We start from the raw sequence: 25,703 nt of genomic DNA on the forward strand, positions 1-25,703 counted from the left end.
GTTAATGTAAATTACTTTAGACATTTAATTGCACGTCAAATTATTATACTTATCAAGGATTCCATTAGCAAAGAGGAAGTGTATAAAATTACGTAAGAGTAAAAGTCATAAGTGCAATGTGTGTAAGGTTACACTGCCGCTTTTTTACAGATGTGTGAATCTATTTCAATTTAATGTTCAATCACCTTTAATACAATATAAACAACGGAATGTGATACGAACAAAGTGTCTTAATGATCGGTACTTTATTCACAATCTTTTTAATACATAGACAGTTATTGTGATGACGGTAACTGTGGGGTGAGGACGTGTGTCGCTTGCCTTCACAGTTTCGCGATATCATGCAAGTCCGATAGATAATTCGGAAAAATTAAACTTAATATAATAGAGACCTAAATCCTTAAAATTGATAAATAAACAATGAAAATATTTTAGTTTATTTTTTGAGTGTAAGAATATTGTGAAAATGGATGAAGCTTTTGCGCATTTGGATGGAAGTGAAAGTAGGAAAAATAGAATTTCCAGAAAGGACTATGTGCCGCCAGACGGAGGCTGGGGTTACGTCGTCTGTCTTGGTGTTGGATTTACATTTGTAAGTAATTTTTATGTCAATACCATAACTCACAGCTTGATTCCCTCTGAGAGTCGCGTATATCTAAACACTAAACACATTTTAATTTTGATAATTTAATCAAACATTTAATTTTATTACAACGATTTTGGTAAAGACTTTATTGCGTAATTTTTCGGAATAGCTGTTTCTCATTAAGGTAATTTATTCTTTACTTATCATAAATTGAAAATTATAACTTTTCAAATTACAAAATGTTAGGATAATATAATATTAAATTACATTGCGGTTCGTTATTTGTATCAGTGATAGGAAACTTATACGATAATGGACATACTTAATATGCATTGTAAACACGAATAACGTATAAACATAGATCATTATATTGCAGCAGTTTCTAACGTGTCGCGTCGGTAGCATGCACACAGGGTCACAAAAAAATTAAATACCAGTTTATTAGTTATATTTAGCATTATTAAAAAAATATATATTTATACGAATAGATTTACGTTTTTATTTATATTTTGTTAGCCTGAAGTCCTACAGCGAAGCAAACGCTTATAATTCCGCATGTTTAGGAGGGCTTCGAAGTTGATCTTGAAAAGGTCGATTGCGAGGACCACTTGATGCTTGCTATTTTAAAACAGTTTATTGAGGAGGCCTGTTCTATTTGAGAAAATCTAAGCCCTAAAATATGATATTTAAATATTGTTTGCATATATTGTTATATTGTTTTCGTGGTATAAAAAGTTGTGACCGTGTTCGGAAAGGTTAATGGAATATTTTGCTATATTATCTAAACAAATCTAATTGATATTTCTCTTAAATTGATAAGCATCGATTTGTAACACAAATTGGTGTTAAGATTCATTTTTTTTATTTTAATGTTTTGATTAAAGTACATAAATAGCATTTACTATTTAGAAACTAGTTTTTTCTTGCCTACATATTAAAATTGTGCAATCTTGCTATCTGGTTTATATGCTTTATGATTGCGCAATAATGTGTAGACAAAACCGCGGAAGAATAGCGCTCACTTCACTGGTATTGGGAATTGTGTCCTTGTCATTTAGGATTTGAGAACTTACTTCCCATAATTTTAGGAACTAATGTTAAATATATAATTAGCCATGTTCGAAATAAAGTTGGCAATTTGATTTAATGTTGCTCAACGGATTTTTTTTAGAAATATTAGCTGGCTCTCCTTGGTGGTCTTGTTTATCAGTGTGCCTATGTGATATGGAATGGGAGGTCTGGGTTTCAAATGCCAGGACGTGCCAAACGTTGCGTGCGGTTTTCTAAACCTTTTTCTAAACCACTCAATTCTTCTTGCAGCATATTTGATTATGTGGCATAGGCCCCATAAATAATGCGATAAAAGGAATACTTTCGGTATTCGTAACAAGGGGGTGCAGCTTAGATTTCAAAATAAGAAATGGGAGTAACTACATATTTTTATATTGTTAATTATATCGACGCATTAAAACGCGATGTTTATTTATTTATTTTTTATTTTACATACATAGTTAATTTTTCAAACTGATGCAATTTCAATGAAACATAAAAATTCATTGCCTAGTCGTCTTTTTCACCTCATGGCGTTTCAGCTGTGATCTGAGAGATTTGGTTTAATTTTGATACAAGCTCTATGAAACTTTTTTCTAGTGTGGCCAACTTTGGGTTTGGACCTGAAATAAGGCGTTGGCCGTTCTACACCAGAGTAAGAATCATGTAATAAAATATGAATAATGACTATGTATTAACCAGTTTTATTTATTATATTGATGATTAGGTATTTGTCAAAATATATCAAGGTTTTTAATTTATTGTGACATTATAAGTTAAATATACAGTTTTTATTTATATTGTTTTTATTTAGATTAGGTAATTATAATCATGCAAGCATAAAACTTGTCAACGCTTTTTTATATTCAATGCACATAAAACCTAAGTATAATGTAGGTTTTTTTTCATCAAAATCCTTACCACCAAATTGCTCTATATCTAACGATTCAAAAATTCTTCGTAAGAAAGTTAAGCAATTCGATAACTATTTAATTGTTGTGTATTCTCTACTCATTTTCCGCCACATGATACACTAACACTTACACTCAAACTACACTCTCATTAATAAGTATTTCTGCCGACCATAGTTCACCTCTTCCACCCTTCTTCCAAACATGCAGTCTGACGCACACACATCACCAAGATTGATACCGAAGCTATGGCGTTTAATTTTATAACCCACCTGACTGCCGCGGAGCCGACCATGTCCACTGCAAAATCATGCCGTAAAAAGACGCATATTTTGTAAAATGGAATCAAACCCAAGACAATGCAAGGACAAGATAAAACTTACAACAAATGATAATATAATTTGTCCTTCATAAAATCAAAGGCAAATAAATTACCCATATAGTTTAATATGAGCAATTCTTACTTCGGATAAAGGTTTGCCGTTATCATTATTACTATTTAGATGCTTTATTACTGCCTAAGTAGTGATGAGTATTATAAAAACCGGTGGCGCAAACACGTATCATGGATGATAATACTTAGTATTTATATGTTCAACGAGATAATCGTTAATTTTATGAGCATTTTCGACCATGTGACAATAAAACTATTTTGCAGATTTTCGCCAAATAGTTTTATTTTCGGTCACAAGGCGGACCGGGACCACAAAGGCTGCAAGTCTTCGAAACGTCGGCAAAAAATTATAATATAACAGCGATAAAATCCGCAAAATAGTTTTATTTTAATATCTAGCATTTGTGTACGATAATAAGCACATAAGAAATCATTATCTGTAAATAAATTTTGTAAAAATTCCATACTCAAACATGGGTTATAAAACAATGGTGGTCGCATGCTATAGTAAAAGTTACATATTATATAAGCTAGAATATACGTTGTACCTTGGATCGTATATACGTAAGTGCTGCATAAATGCAAACCGTTAATTTCAGACAACCACATTTTCTCGTTTTTGCTTTTATTGCACGAAAAATAATGACGTAAGACAGCGAAATGTTAAAACGAATAGGTACATTTAAAATTAATGAACTAATTAAATCAATGCCAATAAATTTACGTAAAAACAAAAGTTTAAGAAATAAAACCGGACTACGATCGACGTCAATAAGCATAAAATAGACACAAGAAGTTTGAAAATAACGTACCTATCTATTATCAGTAAAAAATATTACTTATTAATTTTTTTATATATTTGAGGAGCTGGTTGTACTCATTGAAAATGTTTAGATATTTTTTTGTTTGGATTTAGAAACAATTTAAATCGTTAATAAAATAAACAATTTTGTTCCTAATTAAAAAATAAATTGGGTTTTAGGTTTTCTTAAATTTTTTTTCAGTTGTAAAGAAAATGAAATTGTAGATCTTTGAATAAAATGGAGATACGTTGCATATATTTTATTTTCACAATACATATTGTATTAGTTATTAGTGTTGCTCGTGGCTCCGCTCGAGTGTATATGGTTTTCCGGGATAAAACTCTTGCTATATATTTGTCTTGGATTAAAAGTATATCCTTCTCAGGGTCTCAATCTATCTCCATACCAAATTTTATCGAAATCAGTTCAGTAGTTCAGCCGTGACACCGTAATAGAAACAGACAAACAGAGTTTCACATTTATGTTTTAGTATGGTATAAGCAAATAAACGTTTTACTGGTCAATAGCAACTGGAAACGTAGGTACTTGTACTGAGAATGGTAGCGTTCTGGGTTCAATACGTAGGTCAGGTAAATAAATGCCAAAATTTATAAATTTAGAATTCCTGCTGTTATTTTCTTGGTTATGGTTACATGTTTATGCACAGGAATTTTATCAGGACACTGGGTTTAATCGTCGCTTTGTTGCATATAAACAATAATTCATCAAAATTGCTCCTCAATATAGATATTTGAATATATAAATCCTCATTTTACTATGCTGTAATAGATACTGAGGTAATTTAATACAAAGTTCGTGCTTATCTAAATTTGCTTTCGGCTTAAACACCGCATATTATAAAAGAAGGCGTCATAATATGACGCGTGCTGCTTATTATTGTTTATAATATTATTGGATTACTTTTATTTTTTAATAAATCCCCTTAATAGGATTTGGATGCATGAAATATTTTTATGATTGACAAAAAAAAATCTGACTAATTTTATGTGTCAAAAATTAAAACAGTGTTCTTAAATAATTTCATGTACTTAATAATATAATAATAATATCAGCCCTGTATTATACTGTCCCATTGCTGCACGGGCCTCCTCTACTTCTGAGAGGTATTAGATCTTAGTCCTGTCCACGCTGTCCTAGTGCGGATTGGTAGACTTCACACACTCTCAAAAGTCTTATAAAGAACTTCTCAAGTATGCAAGTTTCTTCATGATGCTTTCCTTCATCATTAAAACAAGCGGTAATTTACAAAGAATACACATATAATTAAAGAAAACTCACGAGGTGTTTGCTTATGGTTTTTGAACCTGCGGACTTTCGTCTCGGCAGTCCGTTCCACATCTAGGCTATCGCCGCTCTCCTTGACTTGTTTAATGTAAATTGTAATGATTATAAGACGATATAATTATCCAATCCAATTTATTTTGTTTGGCAATATAATTATTACATTGCGATCGTGTATCTTATATTTGCATTAGCGTTTTATGTTTCCGATAGATTTGAATAAAGGTTGTATGGATGTTTTCCGGCATTCCATAAAAAATACTGTAAGGTTGTTCAACTACAGGATAATTGGTTAGCAAAATATATAATATTATTGTTGTTAGGAGTGTTTGTAAACAAAATACGACTAAGTTTAAGAGTATGTTGAGCTATGCTACGTGTAGGATTTCATACAAAAACATTTCACATTAAATGTTGAATGTTTTATATGTCTCAATTTAACTGGTTGATATTTTATCGTCGTAGTGGTTTTCATAACGATGGAAAATAAAAAAGAATAAAAATGGTGTTACTGTTAGGTATACATTCGATGTAGTGTGCCCTCCGCTAATAGTAAATGATATAACGAGCTTTCTACGTAATCCAGATTATAAATTCTGAAGGCGTCATTTACTCTGCCACATATGCTATTTCTGTTATAATATGTATGCAATTATTTAAATGATTTTTTTCAAGTAGTGACCAGAGCAACTATCTAATTAGACTTACAATAGTTTGGCTAAAGTAGAATAATTTATTTGATTTTAAATTACTTTGAATATTTTGAATCCTTTATTCCAATGGCGTACCTTTTGGTTAGTAAAATTTTTTATACCCACTATTAGAAAATATATTATTACACAGTATTTTTCAAATACATAACTACAATATGTGTTTACCAATATAAAAGTTGAGCCAAATGATAAGTCTAAAACTATTATTTTTATGTTTCTAAAATTTTATCAAATGGCTCGCACTATTTACTTCGCAGTCATAACTCATACATAATCATGTTTTTTTAAAAGATCATACAAAGTCGTAGGGCATAGATTCTATTTAAATTAAGTTGTCACACAAGTTTAATGTGTTTTGTAAGATGTTTGATTAGTAAATAACTTATTAAGTTGATAATTAAGCATACGTTATTAATTTTGTTTATGTAGTGATTGAAAGCACGTAATAAATAACACCATCTTGAAAACACATAAATTAAAATTTTGGACTTATGTATCTTTTTCGTTTATAACGGCTTATGAGAAGTAAAATGTCTCTTCAAAACATTATTGGAAGAAAACATGTTAAGTACTGTTTCAATAAATACCCGTAATATTTCATTAAGTATTAGAAAATATCTTTCTTTCCTAATCTAGTGAGATTAGGATGGAGGATCTTAAATAACATTTATTAAGGATTTTGTTTCTATCTTCTACGAAGAGGATATACTTTTACTACTTTGAGAACGTTAAATATTATTATCTTCTATTATATTTCTTGCTTTACAAATTATTCTAACGTGTGTGACGTACTATACTAACAAGCTTTAAAACCAAGCTTGAGTGACGGTGTATGACGAATGCGGAATCCACAGCGTATGAAAATTTATTATATGCGCTGAATGCGTATCGTGATATTATCCATACTTATAAAAATATTTTAAGAAAAAAATTAAACCGCCTTCAAAAACCACTCGAAACCAAAAAATAATTTCACATAACAGGTATATACTGGATACCAATTTTGGAGTCGGTGCCTTATTAAAATTGCTAGGTAAGCTAGATAAATACAACATTTCAAAACCTTTATTCTTTCTACGAGAAAGAAGGTTACGTAAACAATTCATTTAATCGGTTATATACTTACGTGTGATTGTGGTGGATCTAGTACTGTTTTGAGTAACAATATTATTATATCGCGTTTTTTAATTATAAAATTTACTAGCGACCCATTCAGGCTCGATATCAGGACGTATGCAATTTTTTTTTCTGTCGTATCTGTTTCAGCGCGTTTCATCGCTCGGCTTAGATAGCAACAATAGACGACCGCGGGTGGCGCGCCGAAGAAAGACCGTTTTAATTTATTTCGTCGCGCCATTTTAATTTTGCGATAACTTCTAAGGAATTGATTTAAATTAAATAAATCAATGAGGCATGGAGATAGTTTAGGCCCAAGCATATAGGCCCCATTTTATCCTGGGAAAATATAAAGTGGGATTATCACAGATAATTTTCATGCGGGCGAAGCTGAGAGAAAAAACTAGTTCATAATAAGTGGAAGATATAAATAACATAATAATATACCTTATGTCTGTGGTTAACTATAGTTGTGTTTCTGAATGGCTGTTTCGCATTCGCAACTGCCCGTTTGAAGTACTTGCAAATTACGCATAGTGATTCTAACTTGCTCACTGATCTAATTGCTATTATTTTGTTTGTCATAAAAATAATGTTTTTACAATAATATTATGATGTCTAGACCATTTTTTGTATGAAAAGAATCATAAAAAGTAATAGAATACGTGACCATATGAATATATGAGGCTTTGCTAAAGTATATATTTAAGTACCTACTTATTATAACTAAGTATAAACCATATTATTGATAATTAAGTTTGAACAAGATAGTTACTTATTTCAAAAATATCGACATATCTAGGAATTATAAATTAAATCTCTCATGATCTCAATACTAATGCATTTTTGCATACTTACATTTTTTTTAAACTGTAGCAATTTAATCTGTGTTTGGATATGTATACTATTATATAAAGCTTAGGAGTTTGTTTGTTTGTTTGAACGCGCTAATCTCAGGAGCTATCGATTCATATTGAAAACATCTTTTCGTGTTAGATAGCCCATTCAGGAAGGCTATAGCTATGTCACATCACGCTATAACCAATAGGAGCGGAGCATTCATGAAAAATGGGAAAATATATTCCTTTTGAAGGTTTTCAAAATTTGCGCTGCGTAAACGGTTAAAGTTACGCAACAATCTTGTATGACTACATTTTTCACTTAAAATTATTTAAATATACAATGAGGGCAAATAATAACTTACTAGATCTACCTGCTAACTGTCTATGTAATGTTAATATCTGAAATTAAGAACATTTTATTTTACTTTTTTTTCCTAGGTATTTTTTACTTTTATCTTTGCTTGGCAGTTGCCGGTCTTCCCACATGACAATAAAATCCAATATAAAAAGATATATTTATCTATTCGATGAAGCAATTATTGCCACCAATAATAGTTTTTTAAATGTCTATTAAGACTGTTATACGTCAACGAGATCGAGAATTATCTGCTATTGCGCAAGTACAGACAACGTAACTTTATAACGATAATTGCGTTACATTATTGCTAATAATAATTGATCCGCCTAAATCAGACTAAGACTATTATAGGGCTGTATAATATTATTCTTTAGTCTGTAATTTTTTTTTATCACAATATACACAAAGTTAGAATTTAAAACACAATTTAGCCACGCATTTCGCCGTTTTTAATATAATATCACGAAATAAGTAAGGTATACTAAATTGAATAAAATAAAAAATAGTTTTTTTTAGGTAAACGCGGACTGGTAAAACAGGTACTATCGCATAAATCGTAAATTTATCAAATTATAATTTTATAATTTATTCAATTTTGTGGTCAGTTAACGATAAAATAGACTTATAATCGTTTTGTATTTTATAATTTATTTTAATTTTAATAATATTTTGTGTTGTCCATATTACTTAGATACTTACATTATAAATGCAAAAGTACCTAATTCCGACCGTTTATTTCGGTTTCACGGCTGAATACTAAAATGATATCGATGAAATTTGTTTCGAAAATTCGTTCCCAAATATAAAAAAAAATACGCGATGATGGCCTAAGTAGGAAAATTGTAAGATAATATTTTTATATATTTATTTTCAATATTTTTCTCCAAGCTCGTCACACTTTTTTCGACTATCTGGCAGGGTTTCTATGCTAATGTAAAATATCTTTAAAAGTGTTTTCTAGTAGTGGAGACTTAATGAAATCACATAGTACAGGAACGACTTTATTGTGTGCGTGACATTGGTCATGGCAGGAACGGAACAGGAAGAAGCAACGACAGTGTTGCCATCTGTTAAGAGGCATGTCCATAAACCTACTTTAATTATTGTTGTCCATTTGACAAACAGCACTCGTCAAAATTTTAACCGACAGTGGCTTTTACTTCATTATTCGTGAAAAGAATTTAGAATTTAATTTAGTTGACGTCGGAAATCGCCCAGTAGTTTGATCATCTTCCACGCTCTTTGGACAACGTTTAATCTCTATCAACTTTTTTTTAGTAGCATACGAAGGTGCTAATTCAGCTAGTTTTTAACAAGAATTTATTAATTATCCTAAGTATTAAGACTTTTTAGGCAGATCAGTATCTGCTTAAAAAGGCTTAATAAGGTGCCGTTAAGTTTGTAATATTCTCAACAATCGCCTTTATATGTTCCACAATATTGTGTGAGAAATCGTTACTAATAAAAATAAGAAAATGCAATTTTACATTTTACTCATTATTAAAGGGTCTAGCTTTTGAAAAATATTACTTTCTGATCTATGTTAGGTCATGAATTTATCTAACGGTTCTGGTAATGAAAACCTCTGCATTTCATGCATTTATCGGGTTGTCTTAGGAAAATCATTAGAGGAAGTAGCATCACCTCCACGTATACTATTCGATATTAGTCAATTGGAGAGTTAGAACAAAAATATATGAGAAAGTAAATGTGAAAGTTTTTAAAGAAATTTAGAGGTTCAGATGCTCGGTTAAAGAAATATTTTTAGATGGCGGCGACTGCATATTACTGATTACCTGCTTACGGTAGAGTCAAGTCTCTTGTTAAGATTGATTGTTTGTTAACTATTAGTGCTTGCATCAGTTAACACGCGACTTATCGTGTTCACTTCAATGCAATCGTGTTTATTAAGTACATATTTGTCAAATTCCCACCTCTATATATTGTATTTCTAAAACAATATTAAAGGTGCCATTGTGGAAACAGATTATGTAACATAATACATTAGTTATATTTATTGTAAGATAAAATTATAATCTATTCTATTTGAAGCGTGTAAATCATATATAGTTAGCATAAAATAGAAGATATATAGATGTAGGCACATTTTTTATTTTTAAATGAATATTATATTTAAACAAGATTTAAATGGTAGACATTTAAAAGGAAATGAATGCGGATTGTTACAAAGTGTTGTGAAATAATAATTTATTATGCGCGTAGTTTTTTAAATCAAATATTGTTTTGTTATTTTCTTCCTATCAAGTAATTTCATAGACAAAAGCACACAATAACAGTAAATGGAATATGATTGATAAAACCCATAATACAATTTAATTTATTTGTATATTACTTGTCATAACATTTATTACGTATACAGATAGATAATTAATGATTGCATTGAAGATAACTTTTATTTGCAACTGGATTTGTAAAGTTTATACGTGGTGCATACATTAGCTAGATTAGTTTGTTGTTAAAAACAACTCTTCTTGTTGTTCACATACTTATGACAAAAGCTGTTGTTGTAGCGTAGATTAAATGGATGTTAATCTCTATTTATCTTTAAAACTTATTTTATAACTATACTAGCGGATAACAATGGAATTTCCTTATAAACACTATAAAGTAATTATAGTATTAACGTTATTTATCTGTGTCCTACGAAAATAATACGTTTCATTAACATGGTGCCCTCTGCTTATAGTATTTTTAGAAACAATGTATTTAATGTTAAATACATATAGTTGAACTGAAAAATTGAACATCATATTTGTTCAATATTTTATCTTGTGGTGATATTGTGACTTGTGTCATTCATTTCATTATGAAAATGTCATTAAAATTGTGATTTCGTGCATCTCCTAAATGGAACATTATTTTAATTTACAACCAACACTTCAATAAAGAACATTTTGGTGGCATATATTTTTTTACTTATTCGTAAACCTTTGCATATTCCCGCCCGTAACACGTGCACTGTAAATGTATGGCATTAATATTCAAGCTACCCCTATTTGGGGAAAAGCCTTAAAAGTCGAGGTAACTGACTTACTGTCGGAAATAAAGCTTTAAGGGCGTCCTTTTATCTTACTTTTAATTGCAATTAATTGTATGATATATTTAACTGACTCCATTATTTATCTGCAGCAATAAAGTCTCCTTTCTGAGAACAGATTATTCTGATAATATATTTCAATATATTGTCGTTGTATTATTATCTCCTTGTAAGTCATATGTGGCTGTCATCCTTTTGCCATCCATTTTGTGGTGATCATGACCCACAGTCCGTCCGACATGGCACGTAGTTCTTATCTATTTATATTTGAGCTTAGCGGTCTTTTATCAATAACATTTACTTTGGGCGTCATATACGTCTTGTCATTAATTATAATATATACTGAAGCTTAGGTATCTACTACTAGCTTAGGTATATACTGTAGCTTAAGGTATCTTTATCTTTCCTTTGATTTTTACTATATCCAAGTTTTATAGTAATTAAAAGTTGTGTTACATATTGGACATAATATTTTGATATAAATTTTTTTGCTGTTTGCAGTAATTTTTGTCTTGTTTGATGCATTGCATGCATACAGCATATTATTTTTATAGGTTTTCGGATTAAAATATCACGATTGTCGAATTTCCAATCCAAAGCTATTACTAAATATTTATTTAATAATATCATGTCTGTATATACTTATTATAAAAATTGCAATATTAAAAAAATAAACATGATCATTGTTAAAATTCAAATCTTTAAGTAGGTATAGAAATGAACAAATAGTGGATAAAAAATATTAAGTATAAGTTTTTTTACTTTTTATGTTTTTTTGACCTTTAACCTCCGGTAGATGATGTATTAATCTATTGGCTATCGGATACCCACAATTGTCAATCGCCGACCGTGCCTGATCCTTATGGGAAGCCTTATAAACGGCTTATAAGTCTTGCCTTTAGATTAGTTTCAGGTTAATTAATCCGATATTAGACGATAACGCTATTCAAATTCAACACTTCGAAAAAATCTATTACACCGCGTCAATATAACTAAATTGATCTCTTTCGTAAATTGGGTATGAAATGCAATAGTAAATGCTACGATATTCCATGAAAACCAACAGCTATTTATGTAACATTAGGTTTCAAAAACATTCAGGCTACGTAGAGAAATGCAAATACATTCGAAAACAACACAACACCCCTTTTTTAATGCGGTCGGTGAAAAATGTTGGTCTAAACTCAATCTACAGAGGAGGCCAATTCTACTAACCTTACCGGTAACTCCAAAAATTTTGTGCGCTCAGTCTCCACAAGACCAAATGCACGCCCATGCACGGTGGCATATTTGTTGCGGCCCTAGGAACAAAGTTAAGTGTGTGTACCACACGGTTGCCAATTCACATTGAAGCCAATAAGGGCTCGCGAACATTTCCTGGCCTTTTCCCCTCCTTCCTTTCTAAGAGGCTTCCTTCTCCTTGCCCTAATTCCCTTTCCCAGATATCCCCTCCAAACTTTCCTCCAGGACCATGCAGTCGGTAAACCGGGGGATTTCAGTATCCCATTCGCACGTTTCCCCCGGTGTTGACTGCGTGGACCGATACACAAAAAACCGCTAACTACCATTTAATAGTTAGTATAAACCAATCAAAATTAGACAACGCCGAGCATGTTAAATATACTTTATTGTGATTGGTCCATATTCGCTATGGATCCGTCGGTAGCGGTTAATATTCTTCCTAAGAATCGGCCATTATGTTTAATTTTGGAAATATCCTGAAGGATATTAAATAGATACAGTCTGACGACTGGTCGCGTTTTAGCTGATAACCATTCAGAAATAGAGGCTGATATAATTCGGATGATCACTTATCGACGCATAATCACCTAATCAACTTTATACATAGATCGAGTGTTTTTCCGTGCTAGATAAAATTTGTTTTCGCCAATAAAAAAATTCTTCGTGATTAATAGGCTTTCGTTTCCCTTGTAATGTGAAACCGGTGCGATGACATAGCCAACACGTGCTTACTACAAACCCACGTGAGGTTACCAACTTAATTTTGTTGCTAACTTACCTTCCTTTGACTTCGGTAATTAAACCATGATTCTTGTGGTTTTGTGTTTATGGGCAGTAGAGATCATTAAATATATTTAAATAACTCATTGCAAGACAGGCCTAGTTTTTAGCTGCCTGAAATATTACCACGAAACCACTTATTAATTTAATTATAAGAACCTACGCTTTAGAGGGTAAAAATGGATTGTCATGCGATCACATTTAAAGTCAAGGTATTTTTTTTTATAATTTTTATGCCTGTCAACCCAAGTTAGATATAACACGACTTTCCTTAGTATCTACGCTACGCAAATGTCCCAAATGCTATGTTACCAAGTTGTTACTAGGAGTTGGTTTATTGAGACTCGTATTGCCTTGGTCGCGTTGGTCATGTGGTTCTAAAGTTGAATAGGGAACCGGCCTATGTTTGATTTTGTTCACTATTCTATATGTAGTGGTTAATAACACAAAAAAGAAGCACTCCTGCAAAAATTGCATAAAAATTGGTTAAAAAATGAGCTAGTAATTCATATTTCAAATATTGTAACGTGCAAAAGTGGGCGCGTTGTGGGGATATCGCTTCATCTCTTTCTTTCGCACGCGTCGCAATTCCCACTGACGTCAAATGTGGGTATTTTGTCTCTTTTCTGTTTCGTGTTATTTACCCCTTTCACCGACATTCAAAGACTTATAACTTGTTGATTTTTTACCGGATTTTAATTATTCCTTTTGTGTTATAATTTATATTATAACGTAAATATTTGATAATAGTGAAGAACTAAAATGAGTCCGGTACCCTATTGCATGGGTATTTGAGGTGTATACTTATAACGCATGAGAAGTCAATTAATATTAATTTAACATATTTTCAGATGCTGGGTTTCGGATCATCGAACGCGTTTGGTATTTTGTTCCACAATTTCTTCTTAGAACAAGACAGTGGCAGCGGTCTACCGCTCGTTATCGGCGTATATAATGGAGCTCTCTCCATAGCAGGTAAAATTATATTTATTATATTCTTTGTAGAAATATTTATCCATTTAAATTTTATAAAAAATGCAATAAATGCAACTGGCAAGGATTTAAAATATCAAATTATAATCCTTTAAGACGAAATGACTTTCTCGTTCTTGAATAATGAATTTATTTTTATGTCTATCAATTAACAACCTGTTTTTCAATGTTTTAAGACATTTAAACAATCTTAGATGTAACATTTTCTTGCCAGCTGTGCAGATCAATATCTATACATAATATATGTGAGCAATTCATGGATGATTCATTTTGAATATTATTTAAAAAACGGAGTTTTATAATATAAACATATAGCTAAGTATCATATATTTTTAAGAAATTTGCATTTCTGTGCTGCAAAAAATAATTACATTTTGAAACATAAGTAGGTAGTTAATATAAAGTTTTAGATATATAATTTTATTGGGCCAGTTTCAATGATCTATGCTAAAACCTTTTAAAGCGATAACAAGGTGCGAGATTATTCTTTTTAATTTAATTTTTCCTTTGAATACGGACCTTTAAATTTGTCTTTATTTGGTACTGTCGCGTGTCGAGGCACGTGGGCGTCGCGTCGTAGAGTAGATAGCACGCATGTGCCACGTGGACAGCGCGGGTTTGACGTAGGCTAAATCCTGGCTCTTGAGCGCTTTAGATAGCACCTTTGCTGCGTCCAGATATAGTTACTACCGACCTGAGACGGACCTCAACATCGTGCATCTGATACAATCAGTGTGGATATGGTTTACGGGTGTAACATATCGAAACACCAATTCGATTTCAGATTTCGGGGCAAAGATATTAAATCACATTTCGTTGATATTTGTTTTGTTCGAGACTTATACTTTCTTATTTTACATCTACGGATCGATCAATTATTGTTAAGTGTTACATTAAAACAAATAAAAATAACACACATCACAATTTTTATCCCCGAAGGGGTAGCAAGAGTTGCAGCAACCAGGGTACTCACTTTTTGCCATGTCGATTCCGTTCCACCATATTCAAGTCTATTAGTATATCGGGTACAAATTACTGACTCCGGGCTCAGCAGAAAAATCCAATAACATTTTACCTTACCCGGGATTCGCACCCGGAATATGTCGACGCCACCGAAGCGGCTTCAGTCGGTTCATAATATTTTATTTCTTTAGACCATTAAAGAAGACTCTAAACCTATATCAAAACAGCGAACTGTTCATAAAAACACACATAATATTCTTAGCTGCAAGTATGGAGTCTCCAACTAAGACCGTCGATCGCCTGGGAGGATTGTCGTTACATGCATAACCCGCGAACTTCCATATAAGTGAGACAGTAGAATGGCGGAGTTTAAGTTGGTAAGTCAAATCGTTGAGTTCGGTTAATCTTTAAATGGATTATCCCGTGTCGAATAAAAGTGTAGACGTCTCCCGAACACAGAAGCGAAATTACTTAAAAAAAATTAATGGCTCGGCTCATGTACCGTACCTTTCTGGCGAACCGAACAGATATCACTGTCTATACTAAGCGTAACGTAGCTTGTAACATACCTTGTAACATCGCGAGTTCGCGATGGATGACGTCATAACGTAGCACCACATATACAGAAAAATACACACAGAAGGGTTCTTGTTGCTCGGCTCGTTTTCAGCGAACGGTTACGAAGTTCGGACGCAGCGTTGCTTTCTCCACGCGGGCGGGGCGGGAACCGCACCAATCCACGTTGCAAAAACTCTAAGCGCTTTGAAATCAACGTGCCATTGCGCGTGTCCATAGATTATTTTAGTAGTCAATACACACCGTCAAAACGGGATTTTAAAACCTGTCAGGTTTGGTATATCAACCTGAAGATAAATGATCATAAAGGATCGAAGAATTTTTTTGGGCCTCCGCCAATCTCATTGCCGTTACAAGGTTTATAAATTTTGCTTTTCCAATAGAACTTTAATAGTTTTGTGTGTTTTAATGTATACTTTTATAATAAGTAAGTATAAGTATTACGTGATATAAACTAAGTAATAAAGCCATATGCGTGGCATGTCTCTTATGTTACTATTAATTATGCTATTGAACTTATTGCTTTTTGAAAGTTAATCGCATCTCTAGAATTACACAAAGTAAATACAATAAAATGCAAAATTTTCTTAAGTACTTATAGTAAAAATCAAAATAGCAAGTACATTTTATAAAAAACACCCATTCATGTCACTGTAATTCTAGAAGTGGTGTATTTAAAAAAAAATCAATATAATGTAATTTTTGGACATATTGTCTGTTCTTATCTTGGCGGTTTTTAATGAGAAGTATCGGAAATGTAAGGCATGCAAAATTCAAAGTTACCTAAAGTAGTTTGTTATTTACGCTTACTGCTCAATTGCAACTGATAAGGTAAATGCAATAGGTATATCACGTCGTATATAAACAGAAAATAAATGAAAAAAAAAAATTAAAATAAATAAGAACAAAGCAATATGTTTAGTTTCCATTTTTAAACAAGTTTTTAAGACTGGTAATAAAATGATACTATTTTGTTTTCAAATTAAATTTTTAATGCGCTGTGCCACTTGCGTCAATATATTTTGGCATATTTTTCACTAAATAAGCATCAAATTAAGATTTTCAATTCTATCTTCCAAATAAAAATTTGGCTTGCAAATTAAGCTCTAAATATTATCAATTTTAAATTATTTATTTTGAAAATAACGCAGTAACTCGTGTATTTCGAATAGTGTTATGTATCGCCATATTTATTTTCTTAATGGATGTTTTTAGGAAAAATAATATAAATAAGAGTTACCTAAAGTTTTAAATTGTATTTTCGTCTTTTAAAATATTATACTTGTATAGGGTTTTATGATAGGTAGTTGTCGTGCAGTGTTCGAAGTTCAATAGTTAATTTTAATATTTTTGTAACATATGCTATTGTATGTTACAAAATTGTCTCCTTCTCAATAAAAAATTTAACTGTGTCAAATTTCAAATTCCCTCCGCCTAATTTTCTTAAAAAGAGAACAAAGTTTTTGCTGAACCTATTAATATAAAAATATTCTTAGATATTAAAACAGCATGGAGCAAATGCAATGCAAAAGAGGTGGTGCAATAAGAACATTGATTATATCACGAAACACGTGATTTCTTTTACGCAATTTTGGTTTTACGTGATGATTGCTGTCGTATCTATTTTTTATTTCCTTTTATGATCCCCATTCATTTTTATATGTTAAATTATGTTGTTAAAGTGTCATAAAGTTATAGCGGCTTAAATTATTTTCCCAAGACTTCTTATGTGTTAACTTATGATAAACATCCATGCTCCTGAGCATTAACGTACTATAATATTTTTACAAACTTTCACAATGTTCAGTCAGGCACAATAGTAGTCGAACACATTATTCAAAACGCTGGAATTTATTTATTTAATTCTATGGTACACCAACAGCATATATAATAAATTATAAATTCTAAAGACATAGTAATCATTGGTAGCTGATATATATATATGTTCATAACAGGTATACACAATACACAACTATATCTAAATTACAGGTTAACTTAAGATATAAATAAAAAAAAATAAAAGAAATTAATTTGTGTAATCGATATAAGAGGATTACAAAAGTTTAATAATTTGTTTTTAAAATTTTGAAATTTATCACTCTTAATATCAAGCTCCTTTATTTTGCTAACAAAGTCATTGTACTCGTTACACGTGTGTATAACAGCGTTTTTACTCGACTTTTATGCATCTTCCGCCAAACTCACCAAGCATTTCGATATAAAAGCGTTGGTACCAGCACCTCATTTTGAGTAGATAATAGTACATTATAGTGAGATAATTCACCTGTTTTATATGCATGTAAGATTGTATTATCATATTTATAATTTTATTATAGGGATGATATATTAAAGTGCAACGGCATCATTATTGTTTATAAAAAGATTAATGGTGTCGTCGCATACATGCGTGCATAAACCTCATAAAATAATATTATGCACTTATTTTTTTATTCACTGTTATTTAAGCCGATAACAACCCAGTGGAGTTGTTTAAAGCAAAATAAAATAATTACATATTTTACAATATTACGACAGGTTAACAAAACAATGTCTCTAAAAGCATTCAAAGAATTTAAGGAATTCTTATAATCGACTAGCTTTTAAATTTGATCGATATAGGTTCAGTGGTTCAACCGTGAAAATGTATCAAAAAGACGGACAGTGTTAATTTCAAATTTATTATTTAAAAACTTTCGCCCGCGGCTCCACGCGCGACGGAAAGTTTTTCCGGGATAAATATTTCAATGGGTTAAAAAGTAGCCTATAGCACTCAGTAAATTGCAGCTTCTTATTGATGAAAGAGTTTTTATTCATGTCTCGTCAGTTCATTCTATTGGACCCCACTCCACTCGCCATCGGATTCAGTGGGGTCACTTTGTCGTGCCCATACAAAAAATTGGTTCAGTAAGTAGTTTCAGAGATTTGCCCCTAAAACCTAAAAACTTCTCGTCTTTACAATATAATTATAGATGTAGGTATGGATTGTAGTAGTAGTATTTTAAAAGCAGTTCGGTAGTTAATATGTACAACACTCAATTTTGTTTATTGACGCACAGTCTCTAATTTCACCTACTATTGATCGTAACGGCTCAAATTACTGTCCCTAATTAAGGACAGTACCGTGTATTCTAACTTCGAATCGGTTCATCAAAACAGCTGATTGGGCAAAGGCGCCGGCTCTACGCAGCCGCTACAATGTCGGTTTAGTTCATTTGATTCGTCATTCGATCTCTATCGGCTGGAATTATATTGTTTCCGTAATATAAACACTGACGGAAGCTGAATGTTGTGTCATATTGGTTTGTAAATATTATTAGATTTCTTATGTAATAATGTTCTGGTTCCATTAACGATAAATGTTTGTGACTTAACAAAGTTTTTTCCATGACATTATGACATTGAGGTTATTGGTTTGAATTTAAATGTGTTAATGCATTATCTATGTTGTAAAATGCGGTATTTTTATTTCTTATTCATTATGCGCCTTAGTGACGTGCGATTTGCCGAATGCTAAAATATTAATCTACACAAATTACATCAAATTATAGCAAAACAATATTTTTCTAGCGCCTTGCATGGAACCATTGATAGTCCACTTTGTTTTAAAACCTTCACAAACTCTGTTCTTGTAAAGAAAAACCTTTGATTAAATAGTAAGATATTAAAAATAAAAGAAGTAAAAAAAACAATAACAGTTTTGGCATAAAATAAATTTTAAACATGAATGGTGAGCTAGTAACATGGGTACTCAACATGGCCATATAGCTATAATACACTGGCTATATACTGACAATTTATATAATATATTACCAGACAGTTTTATTTTTCAAAATTAATAAACTAAACATAATAATGAAACTCTAGTTTTCAATGTATCTAAATTTTACTTCCTCAAAATAATAATTTGGCCACTGTAAACGACGTCCTACAGAAAAATATAAGATCATTTTCAAAATAGCATTGCATTTTAATCGCGTATGTTAATTGTACGTAGTTTAAAATAAAGTTTTATTAGGACTTTTGACTGGGCTAGACATCGGGCTATGTTAGATCACAGTAATAATATTTGAATACTAAAATAGCGCTTCATTGATAAATAACGCCGATACGTTAAGGTCATATTTGCTTGCTCATAGTAAATGGAAAGACCAAAACTAGATGTTATGAATAATTTTAACAACTTAGTTATTTTCGATCGTAAACATAATAGTGGTTTAACATTTTAATATTGAGGTAGTATCGTCGGTATCGGCATTAACAACCACAAAGTAGTTATATTTATGTGCTAAGCGATATATGTTTTGCTGCGTTTAGTCGTAGCGAATTAGCATATTATGCCTAAACGCTTAGTTAATGGCATGCCTTTCAGTAGCTAAGTGTGAAGTTTTCTGAAAGGTAATCGGGCACAATATATAGGTACATACTATAAAAAGCGGCGATAGCCTAGTTGGTTGTGGAACGGACTGCCGAGACGAATATTTGCAGGTTCAAATCCCAATGGCACACACCTTTGACTTTTCTAAAAAAAATATGCGTGTATTCTTTGTGAATTATCGCTTGCTTTAACGGTGATGGAAAACATCGTGAGGAAACCTGCATACCTGAGAAATTCTCTATAGGAATTTTCAAGGGTGTGTGAAGTCTACTAATCCGCACTGGGTTAGCGTGGTGAACTAAGGCCTAATCCCTCTAAGTAGTAGAGGAGGCCCGTGACCAACAGTGGGACAGTATATAATATAGGGCTGATATTATATAAGTACTAATATACATAAATACAGTCTGTAAATCATTCTTATGATAAGTAGATTTTAAATGAAAGGGAAGCCTGCAGGAATCGGGTTATATGGGCCTTCCCCACTGATGCCTTTAATCTATACTAATATAAATGTAAGAGTTTGGATGTTTGTTACTAAATCATGCCAGAACGGCTGAAAGGATCTGGATGAAATTTGGCATAGAAATAGTTTAGAGTCTGGAATAGCCATAGGCTACTTTTATACCGTGAAAATATATGGCGGGAATTAACCGGGAATAACTTTTTACTGTCTTTTATTATATGGTTGAAATATGTATTTTTAAAAGAGAAATAGAACTGATAAATTACAAAATCTAATAAATGATAAACTTTAAATATGACAGTGTTGCATTCAGGAAGCCATTCGCTAAGTTTGAATGGAAATTTACCCTAACTTGGACCCAAACACAGGCTGCGAGCTAAATTAATATTCATTATTAAATTATTTACTTTCTTGTAGAAATATAGAAACTAACTAATTATGTATTTAAGCTCTCAATGTATGCTCAACGCGTCCTATTTCAAATTTCTTTGCAACAAAAAATAAATGAGTACAATTTTTTGTCATGTACATATTTAATTATTAGTGTAAACCATAACTAAGCTTATTGTAGAGTATTCAAAATATTTTATGATGTCAATGACCTTCTAAACATATACCTCGTGTATTTATTTATTACTTATAAATTAATTATCATTTCTTAAAGCGAAAGTCTACAAAAAACAGAAGACTCTCTTCAATAAAAAAAGTTGCGGTTGAGCTAAAACAAAGCTGGTTTATGAAAGCAAGTCTTGCTTTCTATGCAGTAATCTAAAACAAAGCATAAAAGTTGCTTCTGTTGGACTGGAAAAATCTCATTTAGAATTTACTAACTGAACTTGCGTTGGATCTTGATTGACTAGATCTATGAATAACATCTGGGCCTCACTACAAATACTGCGATAATTGAAGGAAAATTTTTGGTATTGTTCCAGGTTTTTTGGGAGGAATAGCATTGAAGAAGTATTCGTTTCGTCAAGTTGGCTTGGTTGGAGCTGGACTGTTCGTTCTTGGAGATATCCTTACTATATTTGTACAAAGAACGTATCAATTAGTATTTACATTTGGAGTTGTACGAGGTAAGAACAATATGATATGTTCTTGGTAGATGTTACTCTACCCATTTTGATTCTTGGTTCAAATATTATTATTATATGGGGCCACCAACAATGTCATTTTAATTTATTTAGTGTATTTTATAACCTACAAAACGTTACGTAATGATGGTGTCGTAAATTATTATTATTAAATGAGCGACAAACAAGGACTTTGTCTACCTTTGAATTACTCTTTTGATCTGTGCAACCTAAACTAAAACGTTACAATGTATGATTAAGGTTTTGGAACTTTTCTTAATACATTTATGAATGTGAATACTAACTAGTGTTTTCTTGGATTAAACTGTTTCTAAATTGAGATAAACGTTGATAGAGTAGAGGTATTAGTTACTTTCAACCATATTTTAATTGACATATATTATGGACTACGTAGGTATGTATCTATGACGAAACAGGAGGTCTTTGCTTGCGTAAGTAGTCGAACAGTATTACAATACCTAGAAGAGTGATTTTACTATGATAAAAAGGTTTTGTTGTAAAAGAATAGCTGAGTATTTGGTTTATAGCAGTGTTGACAGCATAACTAGCACTTTGCCGGATTCCATGATTGAATAATTAATTCGAAGAGTTAGTGTTTAGATCATAAATGAGCCGATTTGTCAGCACAATTACTTCAATGCCAACCACATCAATCAAGTTTTCCTAGATTTAAACCTTGACATAGATTGTAAAATGTATTATTTTCACTTTACTATTTACAAGCAGTATCGTCTTATTACGTCTAATTGAGTTGATATACATTTTTTATCAGTTTCTCAAAAGCAGACAATAAGGAATCTATGGGCGAGTAAAACGTTTTAATAGAGTTCTCATTATCACGTTTTTCTATTACTTCAATATTGATGATAGTGATTACAATGTTAATAAAAACAGCAATGCGAACACGATATCGCTTGATTTATCTAGTTGCGTCATCGTAAAAAATATTTAGTCCTTTAGTTTGGGTTCACTAAACAAAATTATTTCGACACAAGGAAAACAAATTAGTTGTATATTATCATTCTTATAAAGTATTAACAGGAATTATATAAATCTTATTAAACTACTTATTATACAGGTGCGGGGTTCGGAGTAATGATACCAGTCAGCTTCACAGCGTTTAATTGTTATTTCACCACCAAAAGAACGGCCATGATGAGTGCAAACCAAACAATGAGCAGTATTGCGTCGATAACATTTCCTATGCTGGTGACATTCTTACTCTCAGAATACGGGTTTAGATGGACCTTGGCATTGATAATGGCAGTGGATTTGCATTTAGTCTTCGCCATGCTTGTTATGCATCCTGTGGAGTGGCATTATATTAAGGCGGATAAAGTTGACATAGGTAAGGAATTGATGAAATATTTTAGTAACTATACGGTTTCTTTTTTATATGCGCACGGCAATTGATATCACTGCAACTGATGCGAAGTAGGATCCACAACTCTCCCGCCAATCGATATAATTATGTCGGCTTGTGGGAATCCGGATATACCTGGATTGATCCTCGAAACACTTACGTAGGCCATTTTGGTGGGTTTTAGGCCTTGTGTACGGTGATCGCAAAAATACCAGCAAAAATTCGGGGAATTTATCTTAAAGTTAAGTGATAATATTTATGTTTTAGAAATTAAAAATGTTTTGGTTAAAACTAGTCAATTTGGTATTGTACAGTGTATAAAAATATATTTGGATATTATAAGAGTTAGTAGGCATACTTTTTTGTATTTGTAATCTATGAAACAAAAATAACTGTATTTCAGATTACTGTTTAAAGATAAATACTTAGAAAAAAAGGTTTCATGTAGTACGAAAGGATAGAGGACTTTTAAGAAGCTTTTTGACTTCATTTACATGTGAACTGTTCTGTAAAGCAGTAATAATAATACCACATATTATAAAATGGCAAATTATAAAAAAGGATTTTAAATAACGAATTATTATTTTTAAAATGACCTCCATTTTTATTGTCTACTAGCTTTTGCTCGCGGCTTCGCCCGCGTGAAGGTGTTTTCCAGGATAAAATTCCACTGTTTGATAAAAGTCTTGCTACATATTTTCCCGGTACTTATAGGTTCAAACTAATTTTATCCCCAATCTATAATTTCAGTTCAATCAGTCGAAAATCTAAGAACATTTATACAAACTTTCATCCCCTATTTTATCCCCTTAAGGGTAGAATTTATCAAAATCCTTTCTTAGGGGATGCCTACGTCATAGTAGCTTTATGCATGTAAAGTCTTAGTCCGATCCGTCCAATGGTTTGGGCTGTTCCTTGATATATCACTGTCAGTCACCTTTGAGTTATATATTATATTAACAACTGAAGTTAGCTAAAATTGAGTTTCTCGATGCCGACCACTATTTATGTACTATGTATTTTGAGACTATGCAATTTTGTCGCGTTCGCGATTCACTTTCACTTTTGTTGAGTTTCAGAACGCGAAATTAGATCCTCCAACGCGCACGCGAATTTGAACTTTATGCAGCGGTAATAAATTACAAATTGACTCTCCATTTTATTTAGAAAACGTTTGTATGGGAAATAGAAAAATGCTGTTTTGAGGATTTTCCCGGCAATTATTCGAATTTTTCTCACCTTTTAAAGCTTCCCTAGACCTCCACGAATAATTCAAGACCAAGATAAGATAAATCCGTTCAGCCGTTCTCGAGTTTTAGCGAGACTAACGAACAGCAATTGATTTTTATATATATAGATATCATTATGTGTCGCTTTGCAATTTAGAATGTGTGTCTAGTATTCAAAGGAAATATTATTTTCGTTTGTAACAAGTGTGTGAGGGTATGCAGTACTAGAAAAAAATTCTAACAAGACGTTGGTGAATTTGAAGCTTTACCATAGTTTTCTTGTTTGTGACAGTAGAATGCCTTATATGTTCTAATAAATGCGTGTATATTGTCTTTCCTAACAATACTAACATATTCACAGATTCGCCATCAAAGTGTGACGTCAGGAAATCTAAAAAATTAAGTATAGATTCGTACAATGAAGCAATGGTAAAAATGTTACCAGGTGATGACATTGAAATTCAAGTAGGGGACACGCAACCAAAGAAACGTGAATCAATACAAAAGAATATCATGTAAGTAGTTATAACGGTTTTGTTTAAGTAATTACGTTTTTTTTTCCATAAACATACAATATCCCTACGAAATGTAGATCATTATGTCGTAGCTATCTGTTGTATTGGATGACTTGCATGATTTTTGGTCTTCTGATACGAAAATATATTAAAATAATCTAATAAAAAATCCTTACATTAAGAGCTTAATCTCTATCTGTGAGTATAGAAAACTACGAAGAACGATCAATAAAAGTTTTAGCAATATTTGAAGAGAACACTATGACTGAAGCAAATATTTGGGATTTCGCAAATCTTTATCTCTGGGTGGTACAGGTCTAGCTCCACTCATAAAATGCGTTCTAATAGTACCTTATTTAGTTTTAGTGACATTGATTAAAACGGAATAATTAATTCAATTTTTTTTCCTTGACTGCCACAATTGGCCAATTTGATATATATTTCACTATCTCTTTAATATTCAGATTCGTTTTAATGGCGTCTAAGGCATTGAATATATAAACAGGGAATATTAATTAATCATAGAAATTGATTAAAATTTTCGCTATCACAGCTATTGACTTAAGTTATGGTCTTCTTTTTTTCAGAAAGATAATTTATGACAATGTCGACATGGACTTGTTGAAGGACCCTAAGTTTGTAAGCACACTCGTCGGATTGGGTTTTGCTTTTGTTTCAGACGTTACTTACTTAGCTATGGAACCAACACTCCTGTTTTTCTATGGATTTAGTAAGGTATTTTTGTTAGATAATTTGTTTTCCTTGTATATTTTATTGAAGGGTTCAATGGTTCTAACAGGATATTAAAATTTTATTTGTGTTATTGTATAGGTTATATTTTTTGAAGGATGGAATTGTTATAAAAAATTGTGGATGTTTAAATGTTTGTTAGAAATAAACGCAGAAATCGCTAAACGCATTTAGATGAAATTTGGTGGACGTGATATATTAACATATTAAATACTTTTCTCCCGGTA

General features: G+C 31.7%; 1 protein-coding gene across 1 annotated transcript in view; it reads left to right on the top strand.

Moving 5' to 3' along the window:
• Positions 1-257: 257 nt before the first annotated feature.
• LOC115443974 (monocarboxylate transporter 7) overlaps positions 258-25,703 on the top strand; it is a 34,690-nt gene continuing 9,244 nt past the window's right edge. Inside the window, exons 1-6 of the mRNA XM_030169589.2 lie at positions 258-592; positions 14,007-14,130; positions 21,458-21,601; positions 22,698-22,967; positions 24,573-24,726; positions 25,314-25,461. Coding sequence (XP_030025449.1) covers positions 467-592; positions 14,007-14,130; positions 21,458-21,601; positions 22,698-22,967; positions 24,573-24,726; positions 25,314-25,461 — 966 coding nt within the window. The 5' untranslated portion in view covers positions 258-466. The remainder of the gene's footprint in view (positions 593-14,006; positions 14,131-21,457; positions 21,602-22,697; positions 22,968-24,572; positions 24,727-25,313; positions 25,462-25,703) is intronic.

The sequence above is a fragment of the Manduca sexta genome, chromosome 22, assembly GCF_014839805.1.
Source record: "Manduca sexta isolate Smith_Timp_Sample1 chromosome 22, JHU_Msex_v1.0, whole genome shotgun sequence".
NCBI lineage: Eukaryota > Metazoa > Arthropoda > Insecta > Lepidoptera > Sphingidae > Manduca > Manduca sexta.